At 36.0% G+C, this 19,003-nt stretch overlaps 1 protein-coding gene across 23 annotated transcripts in view; it reads left to right on the top strand.

The window, feature by feature from the left end:
* Positions 1-19,003, top strand: part of DTNB (dystrobrevin beta) — a 233,685-nt gene that overhangs the window by 105,222 nt on the left and 109,460 nt on the right. For all 23 annotated transcript variants that reach the window (XR_014082711.1, XR_014082710.1, XM_081592758.1 and 20 more), the window contains one exon: positions 12,398-12,522. Coding sequence is in view for 21 of the 23 variants with exons in the window: in XM_081592758.1 (XP_081448884.1) it covers positions 12,398-12,522 (125 nt within the window). In the remaining 2 variants the exon portion in view is untranslated. The remainder of the gene's footprint in view (positions 1-12,397; positions 12,523-19,003) is intronic.

Below are 19,003 nucleotides of genomic sequence, written 5' to 3'. Positions count from 1 at the left end.
TGTCTTTTAGTTGGAGAGTTTAATCCATTTATATTTAAAGTAATTATTGATATATATGTTCCTGTTGGCATTTTCTTAATTGTTTTTGGTTTGTTTTTGTAGATCTTTTCCTTCCCTTATGTTTCCAGCCTATAGAAGTCCTTTTAGCGTTTGTTGCAAAGCTCATTTGGTGGTGCTAAATTTTCTTAACTTTTCTTTGTTTGTAAAGTTTTTGATTTCCTCATCAATTTTGAATTTTGAGACCTTGCTGGGTAGAGTAATCTTGGCTGTAGATTTTTCCCCTTTCATTACTTTAAATACATCCTGCCATTCCCTCTGGCCTGCAGAGTTTCTGTTGAAAGGTCTGCTGTTAACTGTATGGAGTTTCCCTTGTATGTTACTTGTTGCTTTTCCTTTGCTGCTTTCCATATTTTTTATGTGTTTAATTTTTGTCATTTTGATTAATATGTGTCTCAGTGTGATTCTCCTTGGGTTTATTCTGTATAGGACTCTGCATTTCTTGGACTTGACTGACTATTTCCTTTCCCATATTAGGGAAGTTTTCAACTATAATCTCTTCAAAAATTTTCTGATTCTCTTTCTTTTTCTCTTCTTCTGGGACCCCTACAATTCAAATGCTGGTGCATTTAATATTGTCCCAGAGGTCTCGGAGTCTATCCTCAATTCTTTTCATTCTTTTTTCTTTATTCTGCTGTTTAGCAATTATTTCCACCATTGTATCTTCCAGTTCACTTATCTGTTCTGCCTCAGTTATTCTGCTATTGATTCCTTCTAGAGTATTTTAAATTTCAGTAATTGCATTATTTGTCATTATTTGTTTGTTATTTCTTCTAGGTCCTTCTTAAATATGTTAAAATGGTTCTTGCATTTTCTCCATTCTATTTTCAAGATTTTGGTCATCTTTACTATCATTACTCTAAATTCTTTTTCAGGTAGTTTGCCTAGTTCCTCTTCGTTTATTTGGTCTTGTGGGTTTTTACCTTGTTCCTTCATTTGTACAATATTTCTCTGTCTTTCCATTTTATCTTACTATATTTGAGGTCTCCTTTCCCCAGGCTATAGGGTCTTAATTCCTTTTGGTTTTGGTCTCTGCCCTCTGTTGGTGATGTTAGTCCAGTGGTTTGTGTAGGTTTCGTGTTGGGAGGGACTTGTGCCTGCATTCTGGTGGGAGGAGGTGAGCTTTTCAACCCCCTGATGGGCAGGGTTGTATGAGGTGGTAGGTATTAGGGTGTCTGTGGGAAACCTGTCTGCTGATGATTGGGTTTGTGTTCTTGTCTTGCGTGTTGTTTGGGTGAGGCATCCTGCCCTGGATGGTGCTGACAGTTGGGTGATGCTGGTCTTGGATACAGGTAGAGGCCTTCTTGGGAGTTCTCACTAATTACTACTCCCTAGGATCAGGAGTTCTCTGGCAGTCTAGTGTCCTGGACTCAGTGCTTCCTCAGATTCTCAGGCCTGATCTATGGTCAGGGAACCAAGATCCCACAAGCCATTTGTCAAGGGAATAAAGAGGATTAAAACTAACAAATAAAAAACAAAAAACTAGGCAAAAAAAAAAAAAGAACCCTCGACAAATGGCAAATGCAGCATCAGGTGAATAGTAACAAAAGCAAAGGAACATATACATGCACACAAACAAAACCAAGACAGTCCAAGGAAGAGTACAGAGAGTGACCTGGTGAACAAAGGAAATCAAAAATAATACCAACCAATTAAAAACAACACTAACTGAAGCATGAAACAGAAAACAAGACCAAAGCAGAGAGCCAACTGAGGAATAAAGCAAAGAAAAGATAACACACTAACATGGTAGGGGGAAAAAAGAAAAAAAATAGAAATGCAGAGTTAAATAGAAGTATTTTAAAAGATTTAAATATATTAAAGACTAACTATGTCAAGAAAAGAACAATAAGAAAAACAAAACAAAGGAAAAAAAACAAACAAATCCCACAAGATTGAAAAAAGCCAATGTAGAGGTAGACATATATAGAAAAAATACTAATAAAAAGTGTGCTTAAGAAAAAAGTTCTCAAAATCTTAAAGTGCATGCTCCTCAACAAGGGAAGCCACGCCACAACTACATAAAGACCACATGTAGCAACAAAGACTCAACACAACCAAAAATAAAGAAGGAAAGAAAATGTAAAAAGAAAATGAAAAGAATCCAGGACTTCCCTGACGGTCCAGTGGTTAAGACTCTGCACTTCCAATGCAGGGGGCCTGGAAGGACTGATGCTGAAGCTGAAACTCCAATACTTTGGCACCTGATGCAAAGAACGGACTCATTTGAAAAGATCCTGATGCTGGGAAAGATTGAAGGCAGGAGGAGAAGGGGATAACAGAGGATGAGATGATTGGATGGCATCACTGGGTCAATGGACATGAGTTTGAGTAAACTCCAGGAGTTGGTGATGGACAGGAAGGCCTGGCATGCTGCAGTCCATGGGGTCGCAAAGAGACAGACACGACTGAGCGACTGAACTGAACTGAACTGAACTGAACTGGATTCCATCCCTAGTTGGGGAACTAAGAGTCCGCATAGTGCATGAAGTGGAAAAAAAAAAAAGAATCCAAATGATACTGGATTAATCACTGGTTTTAAGAAATAACAGCAGAATGTGTTCAAGGGGCTGAGGAAAATAAATTTGAACTTAAAATTGTATTGTCATCCAAACTATCTTTCACAGTGTGGATGCTATAATAACGTCTTCAGAATTTAAGGACTTTGAAAGCCCTTTGCTGAAAGAGCTATTTAAAGATACATTGCAGAAAGAAATAAATGAACCAAGAAGGGAGTAATGGGATTTAAGAGGAAAAAAAATGAAGCAGAGAAATCAGAAAAACAATGCTGAATGTAGATAAATATTGGTTGTAAGATATATGATGATTTTAGTAAGTTGTGACTTAAATCAACAAAAATAACAACTTCGAATTTGTGGTTAAGGAGAGCAAAAAGGGAATTAGAAGCTAATAGCCTTCCATCTCCAGTGAAAAATATGCATGCAGGATGGAAAATAATAACAAAACTGAAATGCAGAATTCAACTTGAAGAAAAGTCAGAGAAACTCTTTTTGGCTGTCAAAAATTAAATCCCAAATTGTGGTATCCCCAGGATTTATCAGATTGGATCCTGAAGTTAGGCCAGTGGTTGGGGTTATTAGTGCCTCTGAGGTATAGAAAATCTAACGTGGGTCTACTCAAGGTGAGTAGAACTGATACTTTTTTAAAGTTTAAAATATTAGAAGGGCTGCCTCCTTGTGAAAGAGGGGCTCAAATTATTCCTCTGGCCCAGAGAGAGTACAAATAAGATTCCCCTACAAAAAACAGTCTCCACTAAAGGTGAGCTCATTTTCAAATATTGCAAACTCAATTATAAAGCAATCTACTGTGAAGGAGAATCAGCTAGCACAACATATAGTACCTTTAGTGTGCCAAGGACTTGAGAAAAGAGTACATTTTAAAAATTAAGGAAATAAGTTTAGGAATAGTGACACTTGAAAAAGGAATAAGTCTATGACAAAGGAACAAACTGAACTTCTAGAAATAAAAAATAATAAGGTTAGACTCAATGGAGGGATTAAATAGCAAATTATAGACAGCTACAGCAAAAATTAGGAAATGGAAAATAAGTCTGAGGAAATTAACCAGGATAGAGAATACTGAACACAGATACTGGGAAATGGAAAATGTGAAAGTCCATTGAAGAATTTGAAGGATAGAGTGAAAAGATCAACCTAGAATTCCATACCTAGCAAGTCTGTTTAAGAGCAAAGAAAGAATATATATTTTCAGAAAAATTCTCAGTGGGTTTGCCACCAACAGACTGTTGCTGAGGGAACTAACAAAAGATATGCTTTGGGGAAAAAATAAATTGAAGCAATAAGAAAGAAATGGAGTATAAGAAATGGTGCACAGCAGAGTTAGTAAATGTGAGTAAATTTAAATAAGCACTATGTGTAAAATAATAATGACTAATAATTTTATTGGTCTGAAAATAAGATGCAGCTGAAGTACTAATAAACCATGCCATGAATATAGTTGAGGCATGGTTAGAATTAAAGGATTTTAAGTTACAAGATGAGAGTACAGATACTGACCAAGGTTGTGTAAAATGTTCATGTTAAATTGCTTAGAGGAGGTCTCTGACTTCTCTGAGGAGGCTTATGTTTCTGCCTGAATCCCTACCAGGGGTGGCTTAGGATGAGGTACTCAGAGTAATTTGAAGGGAATGGATAGGAATGGCCTCCAAGACACCAATCCTGAACTTTTTCATTAGGCTGAAGGGCTCCCAAGTGTCAGGGTCTGTAGTCAAGTACCCTGAGGTGAAGACTGTGCTGTGCAAGAAATCAGCTTGAGGCTGGTTGAGAATATAGTCATCTGAGCTCAAAAAAATTTCAGAGTATCTTAGTGCCTGGTCCACAGTTATCTATATCCTTGCAGCTGCCCTCAGGTGGAGGTGTCCCCACCTCTACTCAGCCAAGTGCCCCCTTCCCAATCCCTAGTGTAGTACTTGCATCCCCGGTCTGTTTCTGACTTTTTGCAAGGAAGTCTCACTGCCCCGGGTGATCTCTCTGATCCCTTGTATGTTCTCTTAAGTTTACTTGGCAGAGGGCTGTGTTGTACTGTGAAAAAAGTAAGACAGGCCTATTTATATGAACTATAGTTTCTGTACCTATAATATTGAGACTGTTAATATCTAATTCATAAAACATTGGGAGGGTTAAATGAGCCTCTGAATGTGTGCAAAGCACCTCTTAGATAACGTGATACTAAATTCTCAGTAAACATTATTTCATTTCAGACAAAAAAAAAAAAAAGCAACCACCAGAAGAGTCTGCTCAAAGAGTATAATTGCCCAAAAAAGGAAAACAAAAGGAGAAAAATAAAACCTAAGAAGTAATTAAGGACAAAAATAAAAGGAAGAAACTAAAATAATAACAAGCTGTAGAAACAAATTCAAATGTATTAGTAATCTGTGAACTAACTAAAATTTTCAGATAAAAAGCAACGATTGTCAAGTGGATATTTTTTAAAAATTTGGCTGTATGCTATTTATAAGAAACAGCAAAAATATGAAAAATAGGTACACAAAGTTGAAAGTTAAGGATAAAAAAAGCAGAAAATTAACACTGCTAGATGTTATATATGAAAGTTGTTAAGAGAGTAAATGCTGTACATTCGCATTACAAGGAAAAAACATTTTCTTTTATTTTGTATCTATATGAGGTGATAAATGTTCACTAAACTTATTGTGATAATCAATTCATGATGTATGTAAGTCAAATCATTATGCTGTACATCTTAAACTTATACAGTGCTGTTATGTCTATATATCTCAGTAAGAAAGAAGAAAAAAAAAAAGCACGCCAAGCTAAGAACTCACCAAAGAAACACGGTGAAACTTTATTAACCTCAGAAAAGAGATTTCAGGGCAAAATAGATCTCGTAGATTTCATCTTATGAGAGATTAAAATGATGTATTTTATGTCATGTATATTTTATTACAGTAAAAAAATCTTCACCAGAGGTAAAGTTTACAAAAGATAAAAAGATGAAATCAACAGCTATATATATACAACAGCATGACTATGCAACTACTAAACAACCTTGCCTTCTAAAACTGATTCAAGATAGAATAAAAACTGTAAATATTAGTATAATCATTAAAGAATTTGAATTAGTAGCTTAAAATATTTATACAAAGGAAACAACCAGGCCTGAACAACTTTACCTAAGTTTCAACTTTCAAAGAAAAGAATTCAGTGTTATAAAAATTTCCCAAAGTCTAGAAAAAAAATAATGAGCATTCTGATTTCGTTTTTAAGGCTAGAATTACCTTGGTACCAAAACGTTATGAGGACAAGAAAGGAAAAGTACAGGCTATCCTAATGAACACAAATGAAAGCCTAAACAAAATATGAAACTTATCTCTGTAGTGTATCCAAAAGATCATGACCACTCTTGTTTTAGTCCAACATTTAAAGATAGGCTTCCCAGGTGGCTCAGTGGCAAAGAATCTGCCTGCCAAGAAAAAGATGTGTGTTCTATCCCTGCGTTGGGAAGATCCCCTGGAGCAGGAAATGGCAACTCACTCCAGAGGAGACTGGCAGGCTACAGCCAGCCCATAGGGTCTCAGAAGAGTTGGACACGACTGAGCAACTAAACAACAGCAAGAGATAGATTATTATAATTTAATCATATTCATAAGTTGATGGATTAAATCTGTATAATCAATAAATAGATATTAAGATCATATTCATTAATAATTTAAACATTTACACACATTATACCATACTAATCTGGGGGTGGAAGAATTCCCTTAACCAAATACAGTATATTTATAAAAACATAGTATCCATTATATTTACTGATGAAATACCAAGAGTATTTGTTTTAAGATTGAAAACAAAACAAGGAGGCTTGCTATCACCACTTGTATTCAGCATTTTCTTGGAGGTCCTAAGCAGCACAGAAAACAAGGAAAACAGATAAAAGGCATTTTAATTGAAAGGAAACAAGTTACTGTTATTTAATGGTGACTGTCAATACAGAAAGACTGAAAGAATCTCCAAATAAATCCTTAGAATAGAGCAGGGACAATAAAAGTAAAAGCAGATAGATTAGACTGCATCAAATTAAAAACTCCTGTGTATCAGAGGACATATCAACATAGTGAAAAGGCAGACTATAGAAAGGGGGGAGATATTTGCATATGATGTATTTGATGAGGGGCCAACATCCAGATTATATAAAGAACTCCTATAACTTAAGAACGAAAAATAAAGCAAACAACCCATTAAAAAATGGGTAAAGGAATTGAATAGATATTTCTCCAAAGATGATTTGTAAATGGCCAGTATACTTAACACTATTTAACCGTATATTTAAAAATAGTCAAGATGGTAAATTTTATGTATATTTTACCAAAATTTTTAAAAATAGAGCAAGATTCCTATATGCAAAAATCTTTCTGTAATTGAAAACAAGTAACAGATACATACATCCTTTGTGAACAAAAATCTATAACTTTATTGGAAGAAATTTAAAAAGGCTTATGGGAGTTTGCTGACGATCCCGTGATTAGGACTCTGTGTTCTCACTGCTGAGGGCCCAGGTTCAATCCCTGTTGGGGAGCTAAGATACCACAAGCCGTTCACAAAAAGGATTGTTCAGTATGTGAGGATGTCAGTTCTGCCCAGAAATGTCTATATATTCAATCAGTTTCCATCAGAATCCCAGCAGGGTTTTTTTTTTTTTTTTGTGGTAAATGACTGATGTTAAAATTTAAGTGGAAGTGTGAAGGGTCAAGAAAAATGAAGACTCTCCTAATGAGGAATGAAAGTTTGAGGCTCTGGTACTACATGGAAAGATAAGTGGAAGCTGTAACTGCTACGTTATCTTGAGACTGGTGTAGGTACAGAAATAGAGTATCTGTCTTAGAAGAATGGGTTGTTTATTAAATGATCCTGAGGCAATTGATTATCCATATTCGATTATTTCCTTATACATATCAAAAAATCAGTTCTAAAAAGATTCAAACTTAAAAATGAAAGATAAAAACTATAAAATAATGAAGACAATCTGGCAGGATACTTTTATGACCTCAGGGAGGGGCATATTTCATAAAATACAAAAGGCACAAAATATGAAAGAAAGATTAATAAATTGGGACTGCTGTATATTTTAAGGTGACTAATCATCAAAAACAACAGAATGAAAAAGAAACCTTAACATGAAAGTTGTTTGTAAGATATACCTTCTGTAAGGTTAAAATACAAAATATATAAAAAACTCTTAGAAATCAGTAAGAGAAAGCCTCTTACAAATCAGTAAATGAAACACTATCCCAGAGACAGGAACAGGCATTTCACAGACAAAGAACCACAGTGGCTCATAAACACTGGAAAAGATGCTCAATCTTTCTAGTAATAAGGAATTGCAAATTAAAACCACAATAACATTTATCACCTACCAGACTGGTGAATGTTAGAATGTCTAACTGTAACAAGGGTTGACATTAATGTAGAGAGAATCTCTTACATAGCTGATGGGAGAGGAAATTAGTGTAACCACTTTATAAAAGCAAGTTGGCAGTGCCAAGTAAAATTGAATGTGTATAACTTATGACCCAATAATTCTTAGGAATAACACTTAGGAAATTCTTTTACATGGTCACCAGGAGACATGGACAAGAAAGTTTTATAGCAGCATTGTGACGGAAAGGGAAAAAATGGAAACAACCCAAATGTTCATCAATGCTGGAATGGCTATATAGATTATGATGTAATTGAGCAAAGAAGTACAATCAAACAGTTAAAAAAAAGAATGAATTACAGACCAACTGTAACATAATTTTGAGTAAAAGAAGTTGCATAAAAATATATATGTAAGCCTATATAGGTTTTTAAGCATGTATTAAATAAATCATGTATTTTTTATAATACATAATTGCTGAAATAGTAAAATCAAGCAAACAGTACAGAATCCAGGATACTGATAACCAAGAAAGGAGCAGATGTGGTGGGAATGGGCTGTCTTAGATGAGGGCTCACAGCCAGGCTTCCAAGTGATGGTAATGGTCTGTTTCTCAGACTATAAGATAGGGGGTAGATGGGTATTTCACATTTTAGAGCATACACAGCCATTTTATATGCTTTTGATGTATTTAAAAAAATGTAACCTGTAATATTTTTAAGAGATGATAGGAAATGTTTTGAAATTAGGTACAGTGGATTAAGGTATTGAAAATGCACGAAGATTGAAAATCATCACCTAAGAGTGTTTGGAGGAGATTTAATTTTCTAGGTTACGGCCTCCCCCTATATCAGTGTTAGAGTCAACTGAGGGGAAAGATATAAAAAACTATCAGAACTTCTCAGGCCTGGAGCTTAAATGAAGTGTGGGGGTCACCAGTCCCTACACCTGGATTGCTTTTCTTCCTCCCTCACTCCCTGTACTTCTGTAAGTATTTAGTGACTGACTGCCAAGTCCTGGGCATTGTACTAGGGGCCAAGTAGTCAGAAGAGGTAATGTCCCTGTCTTGGCAATTATAGTAATGGTAGTTTATAAACTTTTTTTTTTTTTTTTTTTAGTTTTCAAACTTTTGCTCACAGGCTTTGTTGATCTTAGTTTCCTAATCAGACTCCACAGTGAAATCACTTCATGGCCATATTATAATTCACTCTTTAAGATATTTTTAAGGAAGTTGTTTATTTACCTTCATTTACAATTTAATTGAAAGTGTTGGCCTTCCCAGGTGGTGCAGTGGTAAAGAATCCACCTGCCAATGCAGGAGACACCTGAGATATGAGTTCGATCCCTGTGTTGCTGGCAGGCTGCAGTCCGTGGGGTCGCAAAGAGGTGGACATGACTGAGCAACTGAGCGCACACACCCATCATCTCCCGAAGTTTGCTCAGATTCATGCCCATTGAATTGGTGATGCCATCCAAACATCTCATCCTCTGTCATCCCCTTCTCCTCCTGCCCTCAATCTTTCCAAGCATCAGGGTCTTTTCTGATGAGTCGGCTCTTCACATCAGGTGACCAAAGTATTGGAGTTTCAGCTTCAGCATCAGTCTTTCCAATGAATATCCAGGGTTGATTTCCTTTAGGATTGACTGATTTGATCTCCATGCTGTCCAAGGGACTTTTAAGACTCTTCTCCAGCACCACAGTTTGAAAGCATTTGGTGCTTAGCCTTCTTTATGGTCCAGCCCTCACATCCATACATGACTATTGGAAAAACCATAGCTTTGACTATACAGACCTTTGTTTACAGAGTGATATCTCTGCTTTTTAATATATATATATGTTTATTTCCAGTCTTTTTCTCCTTCCCATACACATCAAGCATCTCTTAATGTACTCTGTTTGGAATTGGCTTTGCTGTACTGGTTTAATCTTTCTATCTATATTTTTGAGACTTGAACTGGGATCTAACCTTAAACCTTAACTTGGAGCAGTGTTTTTGAAAGCACAATAAGCATGCTGCTAGAGAATATTAAGTGGTGGGAAGGGAAACATTTTTCATTTTAACAGTCTTATTTTAATGTTTATTGTAAAATATATGCATGAAACCTGTGATTTCATGGCTGTTATTACTCAGGATGCAACTAACATAGTCTATGTGATATCCCATCTCACCTAGAGTGCATGAATTAATGGCCTAGGGGGGTTCTCAGATGTAGCAAAAAAATCACAGAATAAATACATGGATTACAGGCGTAGTGTTTAGTTGTAAATGTAAGTTAAGATATCTCTGGTGTCCTCTGATGGTCCCCTACTCATATCATAACTCTAAAAAAAAAAATTAAGCTTCTGTGGTTTAGTCAGGAAAAAGCAGTCTAGAAAATTCATCTAAGCAAATAATTTATTCAAATAACATCTTCTGTTGTAGGTCAGGTTCTGTAAATACACAGATAAATAAAATGTAGATCCTACCCTTCAAAAGCACTAGCCTAACAGATAGGCAAGTGCAATGTAGTATTGGAACAATGCAACAGTGGAAATGTGTACTTGTCAAGTGGGTAACTTAGAAGAGTGGGCGCCGACTTAGGGAGCAGTGAGGGAGGTCTTCAGAGAGAAAGGGTGACTTGCAAACAAGCAGTCTTGAGAAATGAGCAGAAAATTTACAACGAAGTAGATTGGGAAAGGGAGATCTCAGAAAGGCGCGGGCCAAGGTACAGATTAACTGAGTAGCTTGTTAATGCTGATGTGGGGTGAAAGGGGAGGACAGAGAGTGGAGCCAGATATGAAAGCGCCTGTGTGGGAATAGGATGGTGTGTCTTTACATCTTAGTCTGTAAATGACTGTTAGCCTTCGAAAGGTTTCAAGCAGAAGACTGCATGATGTCTGGGGCAGTGTAACAGGTGGAGCAGAGAAGAAGGAGTCAGAATTACGTATAGCTACTCATTGGGCAGAGAGAGCAGTTGTGGGGAAGTTCAGAATTTCTGCTTTGTTTAACTTCATATAATTTTCAGGAAATTTGATTACATATAGGTTTTTTCCCCAGAATTTAATGTGTTCAAGGAGGCTCAAGGAGTCTGTTATAAACAAGGTATTAAGTAACTTTCCCTATATATTCTTAAAGGTAAATAGATTTTGGCTTATTTTATGTTAAAATACCAGCTCCCAAAGTGACTCAGCAGAAAAGAACCAGGAAGATCCCCTGGAGGAGGGCATGGCAACCCACTCTAGTATTCTTGCCTGGAGAATCCCATGGACAGAGGAGCCTGGTGGGCTACAGTCCATGGGGCTGCAAAGAGTCGGACACGACTGAAGCGACTTAGCACCCACGCATGCATGTTAAAATACATACAGGCTGGGAATTCCCTGGTAGTCTATGGGTCAGGACTCTTGCGCTTTAACTGCCAAGTCAGTTTGATCCTTGTTCAGGAAACTAAGATCCTTCGGACTGTACAGTGTGGCTAAATAAATAAATAAAAATAATGCAAGCAGGATATTAAATTAAGTGGAGATGTGCTACTGATGAGACACAGCTGCAAACAAATTCTGTTTTCCAGTTAAAGTGGTACATATGGTAACACACTGCAGAGGCAGAATGAAATATTTAAACTTTTTTTGCAACTAGTATCCTGCCGGGAAAATCTCAGACAACAGTATTATTTAAAGGGAACTGAGTGGACAATAAAGTAAGTTTATAAAGAGCCTCCTTTAAATATGGGTTTCGTATTCTACGTATCTTAGTCGTAGCATATTGTTTACTTTTGTGCATATTTACTATCACACCTTAAGCCTGCTAGTCTTCGGATTTGCTGTGTATTGCTCTGCCTTCCCAAGGAATGTATTAGTATGGCAACTTATTTCTGTGCCTTCGGCATGTCATGATTTAAAGTCACGGATCTAATGCTGATTGCACTCGCTTGTCTGTGTCCACAGCCAGCCCCTTAACATGAAATGTTCTGTTTCATGTTCATTTGGAGGATAGTCTCTTAATATCTCTGGGGATGTGGGTTGGTCAGCTAATTTGCTAACATTCAGGAGTTATGAGCTCAGCATTCCCGTAACCTTTTAGTATTTTAGTCCAGCAAAAATTTCTGACTCTGACCAGGAAATTAAGAGAGCATCTTACCAGAATAATCCAGAAGCAACAAAAGAGGCAGTTCCCGCAGAGGGCACATAGACATGTTCAAAAGGAAGGTTAACACTAACGGGGTAGTGTGACTGCATAGTAGAAATGAGGAAGTCAGAAACGAAGGGTCACAAAAGACCTTGGAACAGCTGTAGATTCCTTTCTGCAAGGCTCAGTAGTGTTCACCATAATGCAGATTCGCATGTATTTAAAAAGATATTTTCAACAGCTCTTGTCATTAAGTTAACATTCTTTTTTGTTTTTTTGAAAATTCAATTTCTATTTCCTTATTTTCTGCTTTGACACAGAAATCCCCTGCAAAGAAGCTGAGCCATGCAATTAGTAAATCCTTGGGGTGTGTACCCACCAGAGAACCCCCGCATCCTGTTTTTCCTGAGCAACCAGAGAAACCACTCGACCTTGCAAATATAGTGTAAGTATATACATGGAGCAAGATGTGGATTATACTGAAATGGATACCTTGCTGAATTCTTTTGGGTCAGAACTATCAGCTAACGTGAATGTTTAACCTCGTGTTTTTTACTTTACTTTTGGGAATCTTAATACTTCAGGCTTTCAGCACCGTAAATCACCATAATATCTACATGTAAACCTAGCTCCTGAGCCCTGAAGCCTAAGTAACATATAGGAGTCTCCATCAGAAAATTAACACATTACGAGTAATTATTATACTGGGTTTAACAAGGGCGCCTTTTGTTATTTGTGTTCTTTTCAGCAGTAGGGATCTTTTCTCTACAATTAATGACCACTGAGATTTTAAAGTTAATTTAGACCACATGAAAATGAAAGTCAACCTCATTTGTTCTTTTCATATTGAGAGAAAATTAGAAAACAGAAGAATGTACAGGGACCAGTTTCACGGAAGACAGTTTTTCCACTGGACGAGGTGGAGGGTGGGCGGGCATAGTTTCAAAATGATTCATGTGCGTTATATTTATTGTGCACTTTATTTCTGTTATTATTGCGTTGTGATACATAGTGAAATAATTACACAGCTCACCATAATTCAGAGTCAATGGGATCCCTGATCTTGTTTTCCTGCACCCAGATCCCTCACACGCATAGTTCACGTAGGGTTTGTACTCCTATGAGAATCTAATGCTGCTGCTGACCTGGCAGGAGGTGGAGCTCAGGATGTAAGGCAAGTGATGGGGAGCAGCTGTAAATACAGATGAAGCTTTGCTGGCTCGCCTGCCACGCAGCCCAATTCCTCACAGGCCACGGACCAGTACGAGTCCTAATGGATACCTCCATATCGCTAAATAATGTATTCAGAGCACCATTTCTTGGCTCATCCATTTTGGACATATTGAATTCCTTCTGTGGTATAGAGGACCAACCTCATTTATACCTCTTCATATCAACCCATCCCAGCTTTTCATAATTCTATCACCATTTAAAAAATTATTTACCTTTGTAATCTGGAATGTAATTCTTAAACTTCTATTTCTCATAACTTCTTTTGACTTCCACTATATAACTTCTGTCCCCTTCTCCCTTCTCCTTTTGCCTCCTAACTTCTATCATCTATGCCATTACTTTTATATTGTCAAAGCTAGTGATAGTTCTGTTCTGTCCTGTGATCATGACTAAGTCTTCTGAAATTTATTAAGGGCTCAGTCTAAAAGTTGAAAACCAAATAACAGCATTTTTAGTTAATTCCATTCATGACAAAGTTGAGCTGTGTGCTGTCATTCTGGGTACCCTTCTGTTTAGTTCCAGGGTCATGGTCCCTGTTCTGTTGTTCCTGTTGGAGTTCAGTGGGATCCTCTTTCTTACCACGGATTGCTCAAAAGTGTGCCCGTTGGCTTTATAGCTGGACTGACTTTCTTGTACTGTTTTTGTGGTGGTTTTTCCTTCAGTGTTCCATTGTTTTCTTCTTCCTAGGGAAAAAATACACTTTTCTCCTACTGTGTTTCATAGTGGATTTTACCTATTGCGTGTAATCCATTGTTTGATTAAATTTATTAACCTTTTCTCTTTTTGGTTAGTGCTTTTATTTGAATTAAAAAACAAAATCTTGCCTGCTCCAACACGGTAGTGATTTTTTTCCTCCCTTTTTAAGTTTTAAAGATGTCCCTTTTATATATGTCTTTAATTCATCTGGAACAGATTTTTAGTGTGTAGTGTGATGTAGAATATCCAATTCTCTTTCTCTCTTTGCATTTGAATAACTTGTCTCAAGGCCATTTGTTGGATAATCTGTCATTTCCCCACTTAACTACAATGCCATCGTTGTCATAAATGAAGTTTCCAAATACACACGTCTGATTTCTGGGCTCTTTATTCTGTTCCTTTGGTCAAAATGTCTATCACTATGCCAATATCATACTATCTTAATTACTGTAAGGGATTAAGTCATCTTCTTTTTTAGGGATGTCTTGTCTATTCTTTGCCCTTTGCTCTTTCATATAAATTTGAGAATCAGCTTATTGAGTCCCTCATAAAATTTTGATCAGAGATTTATTGACTCTAAAGATCAAATTGGGGAGAACAGACATCTTTACAATATTATCTTCCATTCCATGAATGCATTATGTCTTCCCACTTATTTGAATATCCTTTTGTGCCATTTAGTAAAGCTGTATAATTTTTCCTCAGAAAGGTTTTGTATATGTTTAATTCTTGTGTACTTTGCATTTGTTGTTGCTGTTGCAAATGGTGCCTTTTTTTTCCTACAGTTATTTTGAGATATAATTTAGATGCAATAAAATGCTCCCACTTTAAGTGTACAATTCAATGGTTTTTGGCAAATGTGTACAGTCATGCACATGGTATCTTTTTTGAATTATGTTTCTTAACAGTCTGTTGCTGGTATATAGAAATGCACATTGCTTTTGTATTTTAATCCACTAGATAGTCATCTTGCATAACTTGCTTGTAATTTTAGCAATTTGTACTCAGATTCTTTTGGATTTTTCTATAAATAATTATATCACCTGCAAATAATGATTGCTTTTTTCTTCCCTCTCATTCTTTATACTTTCAAATATAATCATACTTTTTTCTTTTCATTTTATTGTGCTGGCTAATGCTTCCAGTGCAATATTGTATAGAAGTGGTTTGAGATAGGCATTCTTGCATTATTAGTAATACCAAAGCTAGTGCTTTCAGCACTCATTTTAGTATGTTCTTTGATGTAGGTTTTTTGTAGAAGCTGTTTATCAGATAAAAGAGGTTCCCTTTTATTCCTATTTTGCTAAGAGTGCTTTCTTTTTGTTATGAATGATGTCAAATTTTATCAAAGACTTTCTGCATTAATATGATAGCCTGAGTTTCCTTATTCTATTAATATAGTGAATTACATTAATTTTTTAAAACAACCCTACACTCCTGGATTAAACATAAGTTGACCTTCCTTTTAATACACTGCTAGATTTCACTTACTAATATTTTGTTTAGATTTTTTTCTATGTTTATGAGTTAAGTTGTCCTGTTACTTCTCTTGATTTTTTGGTTTTGTTTTTAGGATAAAATTTGGCCAGTTTGTTATCTTAGAAAATTGAGGAGCATTCTCTTTTTTAATTTTTTTGGAAGAGCTTGTTTAAGATTGGAATTATTTGCTCCTTGTTTTTGGTAAAACTCACCAGTGAAGCTATCTGTGCCTAAACCCTTCTTTGTGGAAAGATTTTTTAACTGTTAATTCCACTTTAAAAAGCAGTTATAAGACTATTTTCATTTTGTATTCCTTTATGAGTCATTTTGGAACATTTTATAGATGTAGGGATTTGTCAATTCCATCTAAATTTTTAAAGTTATTGGCACAAAGTTTATAATATTTTATCAACAATATTTGTGCTAATATCTTTTTCATCCCTCCTCTCACATGTTTATTTTTTTCCTTGAAAAATCTTGCCATAGCTTTGTCCAATCTGGTAGGCTTCCAGAAGACCACCTTTTGGTTTTGATTATTCTTTTGTTATGTGTATTATATTTAATTGTTTTCATTTATTTCTTATCTTTATCATTTCTTTTGTTAAAGCTTGTTTGGGTTTATTTTGCTTCTCTTTTCCTAACTTATTTTAAGATATGTTAGCTTACTCCTGGGCTTCCCTTGTGTCTCTGATGGTAAGGACTCTGCCTGTATTGCAGGAGACCCGGGTTCCATCCCTGTTTCAGGAAGATCCCCTGGAGACGGGAATGGCTACCCACTCCAGTATTCTTGCCTGGAGAATTCCAAGGACAGAGAAGCCTGATAGGCTACAGGTCATAGGGTCGTAAAGAGTTGGATATGACTGAGTGACTAACACACTAGCTTACTCATTTCAAGTCCCCTCCCTCCCCCAGTGTAAGCATTTAAGACTATACATTTCTCTGAACACTCCCTGAGTAATGTCCAAATTTTGTTATGTAATTTTTTATTGTTTAGTTATAAATACTTTCTAAGTTGTTAATGATTTCTTCTTTGAGAAATATAATGAATGTCTTAGTTTCCAAATATATGAGGGTTTTCTAGTTGCCTTTTTGTTATTAATTTCTAATTTAATTTCATTTTGGTCTGAAAAATATTATTCAGTTCTGTCAAATTGTTGAGACATGTTTATTTAGTATAAGATCAAATTTTTATTATGTTCCAAGTTATATGTATGTATATGTCCCCTCTTTCTCAGATTTCCCTCCCATCTAGGTCACTGCAGAGCTCAAATCATCCCATCCTCTGTGAATAGCAATTCTTACTGCTTGCTGAAATTTAAAGTTTCCATTCATTCAGCAGATACTTATTGAGAACCTTCCAGGTACTATGCAAGGTACAAGCAGTAGTCACACAGTACTTTCCTTATATACAAATAAGTTTGAATGACAGTGAGGAAACCAGTTTTATAACATGCAGTTTTTCCAGCTAGCTTCCTGAGGAAAGAGTTATAAGTATATATAGCTCAAAAGATGAGAAAACTATGAGGGGTGGGCTGCTATGCATTTATAATTGTGATCAGGAAAAAGAAAAGGTTGCTGTTTTGCATGAAGGTAAGGATGAGAGTAGCTCCTACATTTTAAAGCTTAAAGTCAGTAAAATATTTATTTGGGTAAGATCATGATTATTTTAATCATTGTTTTACTGTATTAATTTAGAAGAGTCCTGTTTTGGACAAAGAATAAGACCATTTTCTTGCACTGCAGAAGTCTTTACACATTGTAGGTATATTTTCAAACAGTTAGATTGTTTATATTTGTTGTACTCCTAATCAGTCATCCTGGTTTGAATGAATGCTGTCTTCCAAGGGGGTTGAGAGTTGGGAATAGCATCTAAGGGACTCTGGATGACCAGGATACTTGAACCTTTCCCTTGGCCACTAATTTAACATTTTGCAAGTAGATTCACTTATTTCTTATATAGCATGCTTATTTGCTCACGATTTTTGAAAAAGAGAGAGGGGGCATGTTAGAATGCATGTATCTCTATTTCTCATTCTCAGAGTAGAAAATAAAGTGTCTTACTGAAGTTTTAGTTTAATGGTCAAATTTTTTTCTGTATGTTTTCTGGCTTTCATTTTATATTTAAAATTAATGTTCTCACTTCAAAATTATAAAAATACCTGTCAATAAATTTCTTATTTCTGTATTTTTTTCCTTTTTTGTTGTTGCTGCCATGAGATATTTTGCTAGGGATGTAAGTTTATTTTTTCAAAACAGAGAGCCATTTGTTCCACCCCTATTATTTTCCTGTTGATTCTGTTGCAATTTTAATTGTGCCTTCCTTTTGACAATTGATATTCACCTTGAAATCTTTGAGAAATAATATTTGTATAAATCACACATTAGTCCTAATATATAAAATAATTGTCTAACAAGGTGTCTTTCCCTTATGGCCTGTCTTTATCTTGTTGGTGGGTTAAGAAAGGGTTTTGTAAGAGTAACATTTACAGTGAAGCCTGAAAGATGAATAGAGATTAGGTTCATGGAAGGCAGAGGGAGGAGCATTTCCAGCAGAGGGGGAGCAGGAGAACAGAGAGCAAGAGGAACGCTGCAGAGGTAGGCAAAGGCCCCCTGAGATTTAGGACATCACCTCAGATTGAAGGTTTTAGATAGGAGAGGGACATGTCGAATTTTGGACTTTAAGAAATCACTACCTGTTATGTGGAAATAAAGAGCAGGACAAGGATGAAAAAAAGAGGCCAGCCAGGTGTTTTTTTTTTTTTTTTCATGGACCAGCTGAAAGATGATGGTGGTTTGGATTGTCATGGTAGTAATGGAGATGGAGAAAAGTTTGTAAACATTAAAAAAAAAAAAATCTTAGGTTTTACCATTATATGCCCAGAAATAAAATTAAAACTCCAGCGAAAATTTGGAACAGAAATTGAGATTAAGTTTATTTTAATGTTAATTGCATATGTTTCATTGTTGGCCTAGGATAGAGATTCTCAGATGATCACAAATTTGAGATTCAAGGTTGGATATTTATTGAGCACCCAGTGTTCCGAGCTCTTTGTTCACCTCTTTCATGTACTTTTACTTCATTTAACTCTCACAGCAACCTTTTCACTACATATAGCATTAACCTGATACATATAAGTAAACAGAATCAGGGAGGTTGTGTGACCTGCCCGAGATGACACAACGGCAAAGGGCTGGAGTTGGGACCAGAGTCTGGGGCTCTCGGACTCCTTGCCTCCTCGTCTTGCCTGGTTTTCTAACATGCTGACCCAGTAAGAAATTGTTACTGTAGAAACGTATGGTAATCAAACCATTGTTTGAACCCCGTGGTTAGGTTTAGAATCAAGAAAGAACATTGAGTAGCTGTAACTTGACTGGTTGGAAAATAGAAGGGAAGCAGTGTAGTGTGACAGAAGGAAAACTGGACTAAAACTCAAGAGACACCAATTTACTCTTCTGTAAAATGGTGATAATAAAACTCATCTTAATTATCTCAGGATATTGCTTAAGGATAATGTATC

The sequence above is a fragment of the Giraffa tippelskirchi genome, chromosome 4, assembly GCF_054371585.1.
Source record: "Giraffa tippelskirchi isolate mGirTip1 chromosome 4, T2T-mGirTip1v1.2.pri, whole genome shotgun sequence".
NCBI classification, from domain to species: Eukaryota; Metazoa; Chordata; class Mammalia; order Artiodactyla; family Giraffidae; genus Giraffa; species Giraffa tippelskirchi.
Note: the sequence above shows the minus strand (reverse complement) of the source record. Positions and strands in the feature narration are given on the sequence as shown.